The sequence below is a fragment of the Trachurus japonicus genome, chromosome 7, assembly GCF_045865225.1.
Source record: "Trachurus japonicus isolate A0001 chromosome 7, Traja_1.0".
Classification (NCBI taxonomy): domain Eukaryota; kingdom Metazoa; phylum Chordata; class Actinopteri; order Carangiformes; family Carangidae; genus Trachurus; species Trachurus japonicus.
The window spans coordinates 17,516,943-17,536,764 of record NC_140913.1 but is presented as its reverse complement, the minus strand read 5'-3'; the positions used below and the strand labels follow the sequence as shown (position 1 = coordinate 17,536,764).

Genomic DNA, 19,822 nt, shown 5'->3' with positions numbered 1-19,822 from the left:
CTTCTGTAATTCTTCCAGTTAAAAACCTGCCATGATCAAATCACCCGGCCTGAATGTTGTAATGACTTGAAACGTTAATGCACTAGAACGTTAAATAGCATCAGAACATCAGTAGTTTTAAGTGCACTGCGTTCATCGATTCTATTATGTTTTCCTTCGAGATGCACCTTAATTTTCCACCCCAGTATGCATTTCCAAGAATTGGAGGGAGAAAAAAAAATCTTCCTCAAATGGCATTAAAACATAAATTTGAAGTGGGCGCCATGAAGTGGCGCCTCCTAAAATAGATAAATATGTAAGAACACAGAGAAAGGGAGAAACACACTGGAGGGGAGGTTTAGATGACTTATTATCGCACCTGTGGTCCCCGTGATTCAATTGTAAAAGTCATCCCTCTAATAGGTTGAAAGGTTTTGATTACTCTTCTTTTCTCTTAGTGTTGAAAGATACAAAGTGATTGAGCGTCCTGCCAGTGGTAATTCGTTTTGGGTAATGCATTGCATACACTATGAACGCGTTTCAATCCAAAAGAATTGCAGTTTAAACTTGTCCACGGGGTAGGTGTGGCAGAGAAACTGAGTAAAGAGCTAGATTTCTGTGACAAACAAACAGTACAGTGGAGAATCATGGCACACAGCATGGCACTTTATTAAACTTATGAAAATGACTTTGACTTTTCTCCAGTAGGCTTAAGAGCAACTTCAAAGCACTTTTCTTCTATTTAGGTACACACATGACAAAACCACGCGGTGACATCCTGCAGTAAAGTGTACTTGCTGTAATGAAACTTCTACAGTGAATTTTATCAAAATGTACCAGATTCATCCCGAGAGATGCTGCCACAATTCATTTAGACACTAATCTACCATTTCACCATGACACTACCGTGACCTTGATGTACGTAAGGGTTACGCAAGGGGTATGGAATTTCCTGGATCTCTATATGCTGAGGGCTTATTAAAGTCAGTCACCCGTAACCTTCATTGTGACAAGCAGATTAAACCATTTGCATGGTGAACCCCCAACTGATGTTCTGGGCCAAAAGATACAGTCAAAACACAGAGAAAATATCCCTTTGATAACGAGACCAAATCACCCTGCTCTTGGCAAACACTCCTCTGCTCAAGTAAGTGAGCCAACAAGGCTACTTGTGGTAAAGGCAGAAAGCAGAGATAATGAACACACTAAAATCTAACACTCTAATATTTATTCCAGTAAATAACAGAGTGATGTCGGCCCTGTGAGAGGGAGATGACCTAATAGAGGAAGAATATGCTGAATGAGCACACCTTGTTTACATTCCCTTAAAATTTCAGTAGCACAATATTGACAAGAAAATTGTGTCAATGTTAATAGGCGTAAGTATGACATCTTAGTAAGGACCGCAGCTAGCTCAGCGGCAAACTAATGAGGTAAATGTCCATTTGGTTAAAACTGTAGTGGTAGATCTTCAGGGAGAGGAAAAGTGCACTTCTTAGCAGATGACATAGATGCTTTGCACAAGTTCCACCCAGACACCTCAATCAATTATAACCACATTGCACAGATTTCAGTCTTGTCTTGTTATTGACTTATGGATCACCCCAGTTATAGTGTTGGGTAGCACACAATCGGGCTTTTAGGGGGGTAAGATGGATAGCAGTATAGGGCACATTTGGGTTGGCAGCATAAATAACTAAGATAAAAATTGGGTGCATTTCCCTCCGTTCAGGAAAGGGGTGGGTCGTTTTTGGTCGAAACTGCAATTAAGCCGTACTGTGAGCTACTTGTAAAGCTCTGACTGCTAATGCACCAAAGTGCTCTATGTTAGAAGCAATAATCTTTGTAAACCAGATAACCAATAAAGTGTCAGGTAAAGCTGAAAAAGAGGCGAAAACTCAATCATGAGAAGAGATAACATTAACCAACACACTTAAAGACAGTGAAGTTGATGAAAGGACAAGATTACAGCAATGTTATTGAGTTTGAATTGGACAAGTCTTTGCACTGCACTTGTCTGAAAATTACAACTGTGATACCTTGAATTGTGAGAAATGAGGATGAAATCCAATTATGTTCGAACCGCATGGTTGGATGCCTGAGGAAATTCATGTAACCAGTTGTATATTTTTGCTTTAACTAGTAATATCACTTAAACATTATATACTGTACAGTAAGACGTATGGATGTTTTACAAGTACACTGTGGGGTATATGGATATAACCGGGAAATTCAGACTCTCTGTACTGAAACAACAATTGTTCGTCTTACATTAGTTTCTTTTAACTGGTTTCACTATGAAATAAATTGGAGAACATTTTAACCACAACAGATGAGCAGATGCCTCACAAAAGAGTAGTCAAGGCTCATGTTTTCAGTCTTAATAATTTAGGCCACCTCAAACCACTGATTATCTGACAATTACTTAGAAAATAGAGCGCTATAGGGTACAAGGGGATTGTTTGCAACTGTGGCTTTCCTTTGCGAAGATTGCTGTTGATCCCCAATTCAACTTTTTTATATTTTAATCCGAACACTATACATTGTAACAAGGCATGGTTTATATTGCCAAATATTATTTAAAAGTAGTGAATCACATCTACTCTTATTTTTTATTTTTTTTTAATGAAAAATTAAACACTCACCATCTAATATATTCATGTCATCTACTCCACAAAAAAGGTGTATACACATTTTATCTGCAACAGTGAAGACATTCAGAGGGCATGATGGAACTAGAACTTGGGTGTGGGGGTGCAATGCAATGGAGGGGCTAAAAGGAAATCATTAGCAAGTATAGGATTCAGTCTCAGTGTGAATCAATTCATTCCAAATTGCCCCGGCCTGTACATTTGTGGAGAAGTGCCCCTGATATAATAACACACTGATAGACACGAGGAAAAATTGTGTTAGGCTAGTCTCAAATTTCCCCCCCAAACACACGTTTGGAGGACCAAAAGTGAGAGAAAGTGAGAGACAGCGAAAAATGAAGCTCTATATTAATTTGGTGCTTTCATGGATGATTTGCTATCAGGGGCAGCTGTCTTAAATGACTTAACCCAATACCTTTGTGATACCAGAGCCCTGCCAGAGAGGAATGAAGTTTTAATGCAATTACTGTATTTCCTTTAGTCGCCTGACTGCTTGATGTGGCCAACAGTGCTTTTTAATCTTTTTAAAAGAGCAGCTTTAAATGCCCTTCTAATTGTGACATCTTTCCCGCCTTAATGTGACCTTTAGCGGAGGAAGCAAGGCCTCATGGGAGCTGCTATAGGAAATTATTGACCCTGAGAGACATCAGGAAGTGAGGTGCAGACTCCACCATTTAGCTAAGCGCCACATCTACACTCGCTCAGACACTGCAGGCTACTGTACATCAAGGGCCCTGCTGGAGGTGAACCTTCCGGAGAATGACTTAAAAAAAAAAAAAAGACATTTGTTTATTTCTTTCATCACTTGTGGGCAGTGTTTTTCAGAGAAGCTGCAATGTGGGAAAATTATATGTAAAACCATTACGGAAACTGAACTTCAGAACCTGTAAAATCTGATAAAGAATTGTTGCAAACTGTGGTCTTTTTTTTTTTCTTCTTCTTTTTCTCTTGACAAACTATTAGAAAGATACCGGTATGCTTCTACATGTGTTAAAGGCTTACTGTCAGTAGGGTAAATACGGTGGTTTGTGTTTTTTGTGTGTCTGTCTTGTATTCTGACAGTGGTCAATCTTTATTGAATGATCCTAACTTCTGAAATTTAAAGGTCAAAGACAACATTTCAGCAGATGAAAAAGGGGTCATGGAAAACTTCATTGACATTTGCATTGCAAAGGTTTAAAAATAACATACAGCACTGTATCAGTGTCAGTGTTAGAGCCATGGGCAAGGCTACAATCATGACATCAAAAGCACATTATGCAATTTTTGTAAGGGGGGGGTGGGGTGGACGGAAATCAAGCTTTTTTCAAGACCACTACATGTACAGACTAAACTTTCCATTCAGCAGCATTTCCCTATCAGAGCTCTGTCATCACAAACATGGAAAAGTTGAGTCGGTTCAGCGGTAAGAAACACTGGGGGCTAAAGTACATTTGATCCAACGAGGACACTATCAAACTGTAAAAACTGTGCAGAGTACAGATAAACACAGATAATAAGGCCTTGGAAGTGATTCTAAGGCTATCAAGGGAAAAATGGGCTTGTTCTTTGCACCCTTTTCTTCTTGTTGCTACAGAAAGACATTTTTACTATGGTGTGAAAAGACTGTAGCCACATATTTTATGACTCAATGTGCTAGGTATGCATGATGATGTCATGTGACTGCTACACTTCCTTTATATTGTAAATTATAAGAAAAAGTACAAAAATAAGGTCAAAAGTCTGTTGTGTGTTTTTACAGGTTGTGGTTGGTGAAAGAATAGAACATCCTCTTTCAGTGTCTGGCTACATGATAACAAACAAAATGACATTATTGTAGCATGAACCAAATATTTCAAAATAAGATGAATCAACATCAAAGCATCTCTTTTACTCTTGTGAGATTGCCAGACAAGCACGTGGCATCCAGCCAATTCAAAACTAGCTTGAGAGATACAGTATAAAGCCGAGTCTGACATTTCTTAATGTGTAACTGTCAGTGGTGCTGCCTGGGGTTGCCCTTGCTAAACTAGCGAGACAGATGACTGTTTAGATAAGGACATCCCCAGCGGGGCCCTCAGAGCCCCGAGAGCCCCGATGACTAAAGAGCACCGACTCCGTCAGTGACACCTCACTTTCACTTACTTTGGACAAAAATACTTATATAGCCCACAAATGCCGTCTAATTCAGGTAAAAGGCCCAAACCATGAGTCTGAGCTGCTCTGAGAGATGAGGGTCATCAGAGATTAACCCATGGCACTTTAGCAGTGGGGGTGCAAGAGGAGAGTCGCAGCAGAGCACAACAAACTACTTAGCCACCACAAAACATTCCAGCCCCTTCTCAGCTGCAATCCAGTAATGGATACTTCCTCAGCTCCTCGATTGGTCAAAATGTTTTCATACAATAATTTAATTCAGAAACACATTTACAAAGCAGGAGTAATCAATTTTAATTAGTTGATTTTTTTTTTCATTCGCATAAAATTTAATGTACTGCCATCGATCTCCTTTGTTCTTTAATGCAGTGCCTCTTTCCTGTAATTCGAAGCTTTTCTTTTTCTTTTTTTTTTCTCTTTCTATTACAGTCAATGATGACATTCTGTGACAAGCTGCTCCGTGTGCTTTTCAGTACGGGGTATGTGCATTACAAAGCACAGTAGTGCTTACAATGTAACTCAGTATCTGCAGAATGTGCTGAAAAATATTAAATAATGCAATTCCAATGTGTACAAAAAGTTTGGTTTGAAAAAAGGCAACATATATTTATGATACAATAAAATCACTCAAGTGGATATAAACTTTGTTCACTGATCCTCGCTTAATGACTCAGATAACGATTAATATTACATATTCTGGTCATTTAATTTTGCAGAACAGTATAATACCATGTACCGCTTTAGAAAGGCAACCTTAAAAGAGTGCAGTGGACATGTGATGTGGTTATATAACTCCTCTGTATGTGTGAAAACTTTTGTTAAAACAAAGATAATTTACTGTCACTGATCAATGGCTGCTGAGTTACAATTTACAAAATTATCACTTGACACTCTTTTATTTAATAAGATCAACTGCATTCAATAATTAAAAAAAAAAAACTGTCGTAGAAGTGTGTAAAAACATTCAACATTTACATTTTGAAGGAGTAATTTTTGGCCAAAATTAACCGATCGTGCGTGAAATCCTTGAAATGTATTCATTGCACATAAATTGGAGATGCAACTGTGGATACTGTAACATAAACAAGCACACAGGCTTTTCTTGAAACTGCCACGGCTCTATGTGTTGTCTTTCATATCATCAAGGCCCGCTGGCCTTTCACGTTCAATTAGCTGATTGAGGCAAAATGCAAGCGGCACCAGCAGCAAACAACGTGGAGCTTGTGTCCGAGCGACACACCACAGAAGTTGTGTTGTGGTGTCAGGAGAAGAACCCACTCCGTCACAAGCAACTTACAGTGACAAGCCTATCCTCCTCTGTTGATCCAAACAGCTCCTCTCACTGAGGCAGCACCCACCCACAGTCGCACACACACACACGCCCTACAATACACACACAGCAAAGCAACTTGAAGTGAACCATTTCGATAGGCAAATAAAGCAGGGAGCCGAGGTGAGGATGCAGCGAGTTGGCATCAGTTTTGTGTGCGGCCCTGCCAGCCTGCCAAATTGCCTAATAAAACTAGAACAGAGAGGCCAGTGACAATAGAGAGAGAGGTGTCCTTTTATTGATCAAATTATTCCTTCTTGGGTACACTGTGCCACTGGATGAGAGTATGCTCACAAAGACAACCAGACAGATTGTGACATTCCAGTGACATTATAATCACACGTCAACCCTTCTCCAGTCAATAGGCTGAATGCACTAATCGTGCGTCTTGGATCAGCAATTTCATGGTCTTCAAAGGGGGCCAGGAATTGGTGGCATGACCCTCCACACGGGGTGAGACCCCTCTTTCCTCAGCGAGTGCCTCGGAGAGAAGGAGAAAAGGATGGTGGAAAGGGAGATGGGTCGAGGCAGGAGCGGAGTCAGAGAAGATTAACATCGCCATCTACTGGTCGGAGAGGGTACAGGTCGAGTCAAAGGGGGGAGGAAAGCCTGGCAGTTTACCCTTGCGGCCTGTCTTTCACTGAGACCTGTCAGAAACATTTAGACACACTTGCCAAGACAATGGGCCACACATCTACAGCAGCAGATAAGGCAGACTGAAATCCCCACCAAATGAAGAAGGCAACTTAAAGCAGCCGGCCTTGGTTTGGTTTTGGAGAACGACCAAACTGAGTCTGTTCCTGATCACACTAAGTGACAAAGAAAAATGCTGGCTAAATATCCTTTACTGGAGGCCTCCAACTGCCAGTAAGAATCTAACCTTGACACAAGGAAGAGCAAAAAAAAAAAAGAGTGTGGTGCTGACAGCATCAGAAAACAACAATCATCAGGGTCACAGAAGTAGAAGTTCTCTTTCTTTTCATTTAACCCAACACCAGAGAGGAAACGGACATGACAGCTCGTCAGATCAAATAATAATTCTTCATTTCAACCTTTCTGAACTAGTGAGGTTACACACTGGAGATCATGCTGGCTGTTAGATATAAAAAAAAACACAAAAGAAGGCATGACATTTGTTCTATAGACACCACACCCAGATATAATGCGCCTCTACTGAGAAGTTGAGAGAGAATATCAGGTTTTGCAACATGTTTGTTTGCTGAAAACTGTAAAAGACTCGTACTAGACAGCGATATAAAGCAACACGTAAACTCAATGAACACCATGAATGTGCCTTAAATTACATATGCTACTTGTTTCTCTATGTCTTTCTTCAGATCTCAGATATGTAAGAGTTTAAAATAGGAGTATTCGTTTTTTTCTCTCGCTTAGTGTTTCCAAACACGCAGTTGTTGTTCTGTTCTCTATGGTTCTGTTGCGTGTTCTGTCCTGTAAAAGGTCACGATTAAGATGGAATCTAAAGAAACAGGCTTCCCTTTTCAAATTGTGTCTCCTCAAATGGAAAGATTTAATCAGATTCAGACCTCAGAAAAAAAAGAGGAGTAATCAGAAAGGAATGTTGCACGTTCCTTCTGCACAGCACCCTTACTTTTTTGTGAGTACATGACAATCAGAGGCGATGGTCAAAGTTTAGGTGTCGACACCCATGTAAACTCTAAATCAACTCATGTGGTGACAGTGGGGAGGAGGGGGGGGATACATGTTTTACCAGGGTCCTCCAAAAGAATGAGGAGAGGAGACAACCCACAGTGAACCACTATAATGTCACACAGGGTGGCGTGTTACAGCAAAGGGGCTGAGTTGGCAAGCAACTCAGCAGCAGACGTGCACCTGTTCTGACATTTTCTGTCGACCTTGACACAGAAAACACATGACAATGCCACTCTCTGCTTTTCAAAAGTACAGAGTGTTTGTCGAAACCCCTTCACTTCCCCTTTCCTCATCCCCCATGATACCTAAAACCACTTTCCATGCAGTATGGAAGCAGAGAAAGCCATGACGTAGTCCTATAGATGTGAGGAGCGCCAGGAAAGAGGCGAGTCACGTAACGCAGTGGCGCTAAATAACAAGGAAGAACAAGGACTTATAGGGAGAGATACTGAGGCGTATTTGGGGACAACCAAAGACACTTTCACTCTTTCTGCTGGCCACTTACACCTCACCTTAAATCCAAAAATCCACAGTGCACAGAACGTGGACGGGACAAAAAGGCCTCTGCCTCTCCTCTGTTTATTCCATTTCTGTCACCTCCGCGTCTCCCTTCCATTTGAAGTTCATGACAGAGCTACAATTCATACATTCATCTACTACCTTAATCAAAAAGAAAGCAAAGTACTGCTGCCAGGAGAGCTGCACCAGGAAAACAAATGCAATCTTCCTGTTAATCACTGCATTAACAAGAAGTCGACAGTCTTGACGCACATGCCAGGGAGGGGAGCCACTCCAGGTGTTAGATAATTGTCAGTTGTGTCAGTGGCTATGGCTGCTTTTTACTGTGCCAGCCTCTGTTTCACTGCTGATCCGCACTTGTGCCTTACCTTAATCATAGCTTTTATAAGTCTCCTTTCTGCTGAAGACTACACGCAGACACAAAGAAGTCTTTGGCAAGGGCTTCACCGTGCTGACTGTAATGGACTACGGATGAAGGCATAGACGACACGTCCAACAATAATCAGTGCCAAGTCAAGTGCAAGTCAATTTTCAAGACATGCGAGTAGTGTGTATTTCCAAAGAAAAGCTGGAAACCCCTTGCAAAAAAATAAAACACACACCAAAGCTCTGTAAACCCTCCGAGAAACAAGTCCATACATTGCCTTCCTGGCAAACAACCATATATTAGAAACACATCACAGTAGCCAGAGAAAAGACTTGCCAAGACAGCAACTTGTCAGAAATGATTCAAGTGTTTCTCGCATTCAGAGAAAAAATCCTTCAGCTGCAGGTGAGGGAATGTCATTCTGAGAGGAGGAGATTAACTGAAAGCAACGCTCAACTTTTCATTATAGCAGACTGAAACTTTACAGTTTACTGTCAATACACTTCTGTATCACACATCTGAAGACGGGGTAATTAGAGTGCAACATTCTCACACGAGCTCTCAATTTTTGCAGGTTTTAAGATAATTTGCCTCATTTTCTGCATTTCGCTTTCATTTTAGCCTGGATAGTAGCGCACTTATCTCCTTTTTTCAGATTCCCCTGATAAAGCCACAATCTCAGGGCGCCACACACAGTGAAACTCTGAAATCCCATTAGCATTTTGCTTTCATTATTTTTAATCAAACCCACAAAAGTGACACATAATAATTAATATCCATTACCAGTTTTTTGCCCCTCTCCCTGAGAAGACGTTGGGGGGGAAAAGAAGCAATTAACTTAACAAAATAATCAAAAAAATTGTTTCAGAAATCCCTGATAAATGTCATGTGAGGTCCCGTCTAAATGTAAGAAGTGTAATACATTCTTGCTGTCATATTCCATTAAACTGCTATTACAGTCTTGATAGAACTATTAGTCACTACATTATTAATAACATTAATGTATTTACATTTTTGGTGTACAAGCCTGCTTTCATGCAATAATTTATGAACCCGACTTCAGATATGTTATAACGTTCCCCATCTAGGCTCTTTTGTGTTTATTATTGATTGTGAAAACAGTCAAAATTCCAAGTCAGATACCCCTCTGCCCTCCCCCTACCTCCTTAATGTATTGAAGTGGGCTGTTTACATTAAAGGACTGGAATAAAGTGCATTTACATCTGAAGCATAACTTCATAATTTACATTCCAACATTTATTAGAGGTGACAAACGAGCATTTGGTCCACTCGTGCTTTTCCACAATGCAGCACTCATTCAATCCATATAAATTACAGCTGGGCTATGGAGTGCAAGAGCAAATTATTTTATTATATTTATGCATGTATGACTCTATAGGGGGTTACTAAGACAAACAGGGAATTACTTGATTAGGCCAACTGTGGTTAACAAAGAAAGAAATATGACACAGTGGGCAGGGCCAATCAAATCTCTGCATTATTCACATTTGGCTTTAATTCAAATATCTAAAATGCACGGATCTCTGTGTAAAAGCTTTGCATCTGTAAGACTTATTTGTTTTTATAAAATGAGTAAACGGCACTATAGTGACAGTATGGAGAGCTGTTTTAAGTGTTCCAACAGCTTACCCTTAGCTAGAGCTAATATTATTCAATTAAAAGAAACTTGCCTAAAAGGCAGTATTATATTACATAATTAGACAGGGCAGCATTTTCAGAAGTGTAGTAATGCACTGAGGGGATCCCAGCATTTGAACAAATATCAGGCGCTGTAGGGGAGCTTGCCGACAAATTAACAGCTAATAACTTACTGGGAAGCCAGATAAAAAGAGAAAAAAATGTTCCCCAAAGTGTCAATTAAAAATAATTTTTCCTCTGATTCCCACACTTGTGAAAGCATGATGTCCTAAAAAGCTTTTGGCATAGTGTGCCAAAATTGCGTGTTGCTCATTTCTGTCTTTTTTTTTTTTTTTTTTTAATTCTCACAAACTGGATTCATTCAGAGACAGATAGCTCAGCATCAGCTGCAGGAGCTGTGAAAGTGTAACCGTATGGCTCTCTTGTGAGAGCACTTGCTGGTCTGAGAGGAGAGAGAGACTAACGGGTGAAGGGATACAGGGAATTGAAGGGAGATTCAATCAAATTCATGTTCATTAAAATCAGAGGACATCACAAAAATTAGAAAGATGCTGACAAATCAAGGGTCTCAGTACCTGAATTACCATAGTCATTTACTTATTAAAGCCAGGATGCTTCCTGTCAATCAAGAGCCATCACATTCTCCATTTGCAGCGGAAAGCCAGCGTAATTGCTTCTCATACTAATCAACACAACTTGTGTAATTATGCCTTGAAAGTGACATTGGAGGCTGAGAGCGATGTGAGCAGTCTTGACAGCGGAGACATCTCAGATTCATCGGGAGATTTCCAGCCTCGCTGCAAGGAGACAAGCCACTCTCAGACCAAGTTACTCACTCGAGCAGTTTACAACCATAAACACAAAGAAAAGACGATAAATCAAGCTGAAGTAATTACAAAGCAGAATAGAGAGTATAAAGGAAGCTCAGCTCAATAGGGCCACTTTCCCAAGTATATTGAGGCAAAATGACTACGCTGTAATTAAACTGGTGTCGTATTTCTATCATTTCTTAAGTAAACACATTATGACAGTTCACTAAATTGTGGGAGAATAGGAAATTACAGCTCTGTTACCATGCTGTTTACATTAATATACTTGCTGACGAAAACCCTACAAATAAAGTCCTAAGTATTCATTAAAGTTTATTGAATTCAGCTTAATCACAGACTTTACATATGTCTCCAAAATGAACTTTGCGTAAAACTCGCTTCAGCATTCCTCGGAGCATTGGAAAACTATCCAAACCATATTCCCAGGCTGCATCTGTCACTTTAGTCACATGGCGGCCCACGCAGGAAGGTCAGAGCGAGGTCACATTAATGCAACAAATCAAGAGCCACGGGTCATGACACGAAACTCTATCTACATGAAATATGTGTATTATTGACATACAGGGACAACTGCTTCTTCTTCATTTACCGTGAACTTTACGGCAAATTGAAAGGATTTTCAATGCCTTCATCAAAAACCCCAAGATAAAAATGCTATTGTCTCTGTTGGCAGAGCAGATCTGGTCCATCTCAAGCACATGAGGCAGAGACCGCAAAATAAATAAAATGTATAAAATGGGTTGGACTCATCTGTGCTCATCATTTTCAAAGTGGTGGGTGGGACCATCAGAAAAAAAAAACTTTGCTACATCAAAAAGGAGTCAACTGATAATTCTGGCATACTATGAGGGGAACAGGCGAAATGATTTCATCTGTGAACAGAAACAAAGATGAGAGATTTATGGCTCATAAAAAGTTCAAACGACAGAAAAACCAAAAATCCTTGTCTGTGTCATTCCTCACTCATGACCTCCAAACTTCAGCACATGGTGAAGACAAAGTAAAGACATGCTCTTTTGTGGCCAAATGTGAGAAAAACAAGTACAGTTTCTGATAGAGAAAACAGAGGCTTTTACAGGAAAAGCCTGTGTGATTCACCCCCTGCGTTCAACTCTAATGACTCAAAAAGTGTGACCTGCACTTAAACAAGAAGTCACAGCCAGAAGCTGTAAACTCATTTTCCCCATCCAAGCCAGCAACGTCTGCAGGACCTGGAAGATGTGCTCCGAGCATGCACAATAAATCTGACGTGAAATCATAATCATAAAAGCAATTAGCTGACCCTGCGCCACTCGTCCTTGGACATGACAGTGAGAATTCATACAGAGTCCTCTAAGGAGGCTGGCTGCCGGGTTGGGCGAGGAGGGGAAAAAGTGCAACACAGCAACAATAAAATGGAGGGCTCTTCCTGTATCATTAACCACCGAAACAAACAGTGCATGATACACAATGAGTGTTGCGCACAGAAACAGAGAATGGAGCTTTTATGTTTTTCAATGAGAAAACTTCACCTCGACCACTGAAACAAACTGCGGTGTGCAGCTGTTTCACATGTTAATGAATGGGCACTCTGCATCGGTTCCCACTGTGAGATACAGTTTTCAAATATCACTCAAAGTGAGTTTGGTTATTTGAAAATGATCCAAGGATGAAGACAGATGACATCCACACACACCTTTGTTCTGTGCTTCTGCAGAGCATGTAGCATGTTTACAGTCAACATGACAGGATACAGGATCTATTGACTGTGAGATGGCAGGTTATCAGATTTATTGGACTTTTCTCTTTCACGGAGTGTGATAGAATCTGAAAAATCTCTTTTCACGCACTCTTGCATGCATGCACACACAGACACGCGCGCGCACACACACACACACACAGTTACTTGCCATCACTTCCCACCCAGTAATTACAGCGAGGCCGAACTAGTGGCTGCCACCTAGTGACCGTCTTCTCCAATAATCATGAAATATCTCTATGGCTCGCGCCCCCACTCGGACCATAACTCTCGTTTACTGCAGACAGCTCCAATAAAGGATTACAATTACAATTAAAGTAATGAGCAAAGAGGAAAAAAGGAAAATCTCAGAGAAGGTTCCCTTGACTAACTAAATGGTAGCCTAGTTTCTTGACAGAATGGAGTTACCATACCAGACTCATTACTGGCTCCCATTTCTTATTCTGCCCCAATAATTAATTTGGAGTGTGTTGAAACCTGGAGTCCTCAAAAATTAAACTAATGGTTTTAAAAGTGTTGAATGTGAAATGAATTGAAATATGAATTATCAAATATGAGATTAACTACTTGTTATTTTTGCTTTATGGCACTGTAAATCTAAAAAGATTAAACCACTCAACATTGTGCTTCAGTTTTTCTGGTTTGTTTTTTGTTTTGGAAAAAATCAAAGTTGTATAATGCGTTGAAGAAACACACACACATACACACACACAGGCACAGAGGGACGTATCATAAGAAAAGTCATTGGGGACATGAAATAACAGAGTCAAGACCCGAGAGTAACCTCTGACTTCTTGGTATCACCGCTGTGTTACATTTGTGTTACACCCTCTGAGTGAAAAGAAAAAAAAAAATCTCTTTTCAGAGCAAACATATGAGCAACATCTGTCCGCCTGCCGACTCACAGGGCTCAGCAGAACAGCCTCCGGGGAAGCGGGAGGTGAAATGAGGAGAAAAAGAGCCAGAGAGAGACAAAAGGGGACAGTAGCAGCAGTAGTGCCTTCATGTCACCGGCTGGACCAATTACTGCTGGCACGTCCTCTGCCAACCAGCCAGGTCCCCCACAACTCCTGCACTTAGCATACTGTTCCTTTCCCCCCACCACCACCTCTCCCCCCGTCATATGATGGCTATTGCAGAGGGGCTACGGAAATTCGGAGACTGCAGAGCCAAAACAGATCACTTCAAAGCGGCTTATTTAACGCTTGCTAAATTTTTCATCACAGTCGCTTAATATCCTGGGGAAGGGGAGCTTTTGAAGTTGCTGTGAGACCGGGGATGTTCATCTTACAATTCTTTTTCCCCTCCCATTACCGCCCTCCCTCTGCTGTATTAAAACCCCCAAACCTAAACACATACACACACTCCGTTTACACTACGTATGCCCACATTCACGCGCTGAGGTATACAAATGGTACAGATACACCTACCACACACATATAAGCCACATGCTTGCCATTTCCGCATAGAAATACACGCTTTTATGTGCCGGGCCTGTGATTTTTTTCAGTGTACAGAGACTAAAGGGCAGTGTTAATATTATCATGGAGACCCAAAAGACTAAGAATCCTATTTGGCGAAGGGACAACACTTTAATGTAAATCGGCTGCAAACCCACATGAGCCTTCGTGCACACACATCACAACAAAAAAGTTTCTCGCTGAGTGGCAGCAGTTAGCCTTATTATGTGCAATTACTATGTGTTACAAATAAAATCAGAACCAACTGGATTCACACTGATAATATTATACCTCAGATACGTGCCTTGATAAATTACAAAAGCCATTTCAATTTGACATTTGATAGACAAAAGAATTAATTGAAAAATGAATTAAATAATCCACAAATTAACCAATAATGAAAATATCGTTAGTTGCAGCACTGATCTACACATCACTGATGAGAAGATACTTTGGTTGTGGCCATTCTTTCGTGCTATTTTATTTTGTATTTATATCATGTTTCCAGAGACAAGAACATTAGAGAAGTGGATGTGATGGCCAAGCAGGTATTCATTTTTCATTTCATTCAGAGGAGTCAAGTAAGTTCAGAAAATGGAATTACTTGAAACAATAATGCAGATGCAGATCTGCCTCTGTTTTCTTATGTGATCAAAGGGACTTTGTTCACACATATAATTATACTTGTAATGTGTTATTTGAAAGCAATGTGGACAGAGTGATTGAGGGAGACTAGAGGTGAGCACAGAGGAACACCGCAGGGAGACAGCACAAAGACTATGGAGACACTGGCAGGAGACTGGCAGGGGTAATGGTCATGGCAGTGATCAGAGGAAGGTGTGATGGGGAGGGGGTTATAGGCAGAGAAGAAGCAGGCCATGGTGAGGGCGAGCAAAGAGCAATGCCAGAGGCAACAGCAGCGGCTGGCGGTGACTGGTGCACCAGTCAGCTATGGAGCACACACTCACAGTCTCCCACATACATCCTCTCTCTCTCTCTCTCTCTCTCTCTCTCTCTCTGCAGTCACTGCAGGTCCAGACCGGCACCTCTGGCCTGGTCAGTGGCAGAGAATGTGGCATCGGCCCCTGAGCGTGGCCCTTTTTGCCACAGAGGAGAGCCCACGCCGTGCAGTGTGCCAGGGCCTGCTGATCTGGGCGAGGTGAGTCAGAACCTGTTAACATGACTGGTGTCCCCAGCCTGATACGCACATGTGCACATAAATGTTATACAAACGTGTGTGCTCGCTCTCGCTCTCTCTCCTTCTCTCTCTCTCTCTCTCTGCCCTCCCAACCCTGCCAGCACTCCCTTTCCTCTCATCCAGATAAAATCCTTTCAGACACAAATTTCAATTATTCACCTCATCCAAATAATGCCATGTGACAAGAATTATCCCTACTGTAATAATCCACTTAACTGGGAAAGAGCAGCTCATCAAAAAGAGAAAGGAGAAAAGGGGTTGGAAGTGAGAGTGGTGGTGTGGTGGTGGTGCTGGGGAGGGGGGGGGAGCTTGTCAACCAGTCTTGAATCAAGACCCTCATAACAAGAATTTCTTCCCTTTTTGAGAAGGCAGTCTTGAAGCGCACTGGGATGATGAAATTGAAGTAAATTGAAAGAAAGCCTGGGAGAATGCTCCCACAATCAATAACCCCAGGATTAAATTAGCCTTGGCATGAAGGGATGATGGGGGGAGGATGAAGAGTGAATGGTGGTGAATGACATTGAGACATGTAGACTGAACAACACTGCACTCCTCTAACCTGGATGCTGTGTCCATACAAGGACAGTGAATGTACCTGTGATGTATTCTATCCCACTTAGCAAAAAGGCACTCCTGCTTATAGCTGTTGTCATCACTTGGGACGAGCACATCTTTTTAACACTTTTCTTCACAGATTATTCAAAAGCAACTTGTGCAATGGTGCCAACAAGATTTTCAGGGGCATCTTCCTTAAACACTCTTCTCTGAGTACAAAAACATTCAAACTATTACTGTACCAACCTCATTCAAAAACTTCCTGGATCCATTTTGAAAGCCAATGAACTTGTCCAAACACAACAAAGGTATGTGGTAAAAGTTTTGTACTAAACATGATTAAAGCAACTGTGGCACCATTGTCACTGCTAAAACAGAAATTTCTACATGCTTTTTTTTCTCTCCAAAGACAAGGAACATGAAATACTCTCTCATTATGGGCTTGGGGACATCAGCGTGGTGCTAAATGACTGGCTGCTAATTGGAAGCCTTTAACACTTGATCTCACTGGGGAATGTGTAATATCATCTGATTAGTCAAGGAAAAGTGGTTTGTTGATGAAAAGATGAAAACAAATGTGTTTAAGTCACAAGATCATAAAAAAACAAGCCCAAGTTCCTCAACTACATGTCATCTCTTGCCAAAAGTATTCACACTTTCATTGTTTGCAAAAAAAAAAAAAAAAAAAAGAGGAAGTAAATGGTTGCACTTATCAGTAAATGAAAGAAAAGTGTGTTTACGATTTGAGATTAAATTAATTTGGCCTTTTTGATGTAGCTTGCCAAATTAACCTAATATGCATTCAAATCAAATGGGAAACTTAAATTCTTTTGCGATTTTAGTCCAAACTGCCAACAGTCGAGTAATGTGCATTAAATACTGAATCCTTACCAGTGCTTCTCTTGGGGGAGCTGTCGCACTATCTCCAGGTGGAAGGCCAGGCTGACAAGACAAACAAACACTTGTATTAGTGTGCCATCTACTGGACGACTGAAGGCATTGTTGGTTTGACACAGCAGCGTTTTTTTTTTAAAGATTGGGTCACATTAACAGTGATCCTATCTATCTATCTATCTATCTATCTATCTATCTATCTATCTATCTATCTATCTATCTATCTATCTGCTGTTTAAATTGATTTAAAGCTTACTCAACATATGATAGCCTACAAACATGAAGAGACATTTCCTCCTCACCTAAATTCATTTAAAATGGAGCTACCGTATGTAAATGTGTAGATTAGAACATTGCACAATCAGATCATAAGCATTACTTGTCTAACCTGCTGCCTCCTACTGTATAAAATAAAGCTGAATATTATGGAGTGCGTGCACGTGAATAGGATATACTGTAGATATGGGCAGGTATCTGTTGCTCATGTATAAACTGGGTAATTGCAATCAGCTTATGTAAACTAGGCCTTCCAATGCTCTTGCAGATGCCTTTCACATCTAAACTTTTACATAGTAGGCCCCTATATACTTTCTGTAATCATACACACTGTAAAGGCAGCAAAGTGCAGAAAGCTGCACCTGGCGAGCTGTCTGGAGTCACAACTTTCTTTAGCTTTTGTTTTCTCGGGCATGATTGATGCTCGTCCATTTAAACTGACACAGCATTAGCAGAGAGCAAAGTAGAAACACCAGGCTTGTCCGGTAAACAGTGACCTTTTCACACCATGTCATTAACTGCACATAATAAGAGAGAGACCAGGCGACATGGGCAACTGGAAGGACATCACTCGGTCAGGGTAAAGAGCCAGTCGACCACATACACAAGCCACGTGAGTTTTGGCAACACATAGTTAAGCACAAGACTGTCAGCTCGGCCCTTCGTGTCCACTTGTCAACACAAACATTATCTTGGAGGCAACTTTTGAAACGCCATAAGGGCTGGCTAGCTAGCATGCTAACTAGCAAGCGTGCTAACCTATGGCTAACTGAGTTGTTACAGAAGTAACTGACGAAAATGATGGCACTCGGGGGTCACGAAATATAAACACAGTGTAAGAGTTCACTGTCGCATCTGGACACCAAGAGGTAAATGTTTTTTAGTTGCATAAATGTAGACCTGTGTTGGTAGATCAGGTTGCTCAGTGGATGCCATCTTCCTACTCCTCGTTTGTTGAAGAGGCTGCTCGATGAGCGACGCTCGATTGCTTTTCCTGAAGAGTAAAGACGGTCAATGTCCACAAAATGTCACTACTTGTTAACTACACTGAACACAGTTCATTTGAAAATTGGTACATTTTAACTGGAGTACATTGTCTTCATGAATAACATGAAAATAGCACATCAACTGAACTGTTGAACTAAAAATAAAGAAAAAGTTATCACACAGACAAACAAACTTAGACTTAGTTTAGGCCTCATAGGTCTACATGTGGTTAATAACAGGATCCTGGCCTTAAGATGCTTATTGTTTCAGATAATATTGGTACATTTTCTTATTCAAATGAACCAGGACAGAAACAATATCATCAGCTTTGTAAACAAACTATCATTAACTTTACTCAACATCTTCAAACTAAATTGACAGAGGGAAATCCTGGCTTATTTTTTTTAAATGCATCCACTCACCATACTCATGAGCCCAAAATCAAGAGGACGTCAGGACATAAAGGCCTAATTTGTTTTTATTTCTCATTAATCATCTCACAACTCCTCTGGTCACCCTTGTTTGAATGGCCCTGACCCCAAGGCTGGGTTCACTGGGCTTATCTGTGTGCAAAAAAGAGCTGAACCTTCACCGGATAAAACAGTGAAATGGTATTTAACACATGGATGATGCAGTGTAAACTATTAGCCTACATTATTAGAACTGATAAGTGATGATTATTATTATTATCTAGTTTTTATCTACTACTAGGCTACTTTATCTAGTTATTAAAGCAGAAGTAAGCGGAATATTTGTGTTATAGCCTAAGTCTTAAATAGTTATATCTTCCGACAGCAATCACTATACTATTACTTCTGCTTTAAAGCATAAGTAAGCGATCCGGTCGTTTTTGGCTAAATTTCTGTCATGGTCATGGATCTATTGGTCCTCGTCCCTACGTCACCACATTCACGCACATCCCTTGGCTGCACACACAGCCCTTCATGCCGTTCTCTCTCATCATTGGATAAAGGTTGTAGGATACAAGGAAGTATACGAAGTTTTCTCCTCGGCTTACAGCAGAGCAGAGTGACTGACAGACCCGTGTGTCGGACCAAACACTCTATGTAAGTGATTGCTGTCGGAAGATATAAATTTAAGACTTAGGCCTATATTAACACAAACATTCCGCTTACTTCTGCTTTAAGTTTGTATATTAGCCACAGAGGTACTCTGCAGATGTAAGTACAGCTGAAAGTCTGCTACTTTTATTGAAATGGACTAATAGAGTAAAGGTAGAAATGGACTCATGTAAAGAGTGTTTTACCAGTGTCATATTCTGAGTATGACGAGAACTTCTTTTACCACTGAGTAGAGTAGGTGTTGAGTCTCCTAATGGTCAGTAAGCCCTGAGATCCTGGGGCCCTCAAGCACTTGTCCACTTTTTCCTCTTAACAGTCTCGGCAGTCCGAGATATCCTAATAAGGCATAATAAGTTATTAATGGAATATTCATTTTCATTGCCGCCACCTAGCGACACATTAAAAGTTGTGAAATAAGCTATTAAAGACCATAATACCCTGCGAGAAAATGATGAGTTTAGGTTGACAGGTGGTTTTAAAATGAATCCAC

At 40.7% G+C, this 19,822-nt stretch overlaps 1 protein-coding gene across 3 annotated transcripts in view; it reads right to left on the bottom strand.

Moving 5' to 3' along the window:
• Positions 1-18,219, bottom strand: part of pex14 (peroxisomal biogenesis factor 14) — a 44,731-nt gene extending 26,512 nt beyond the window's left edge. For all 3 annotated transcript variants that reach the window (XM_085781666.1, XM_085781664.1, XM_085781665.1), the window contains exons 1-2: positions 18,164-18,219; positions 16,985-17,035 (exon numbers count right to left, since the gene is read on the bottom strand). In XM_085781666.1, the coding sequence (XP_085637792.1) occupies positions 16,985-17,035; positions 18,164-18,199 (87 nt within the window). In that variant the 5' untranslated portion in view covers positions 18,200-18,219. The remainder of the gene's footprint in view (positions 1-16,984; positions 17,036-18,163) is intronic.
• Positions 18,220-19,822: the final 1,603 nt, after the last annotated feature.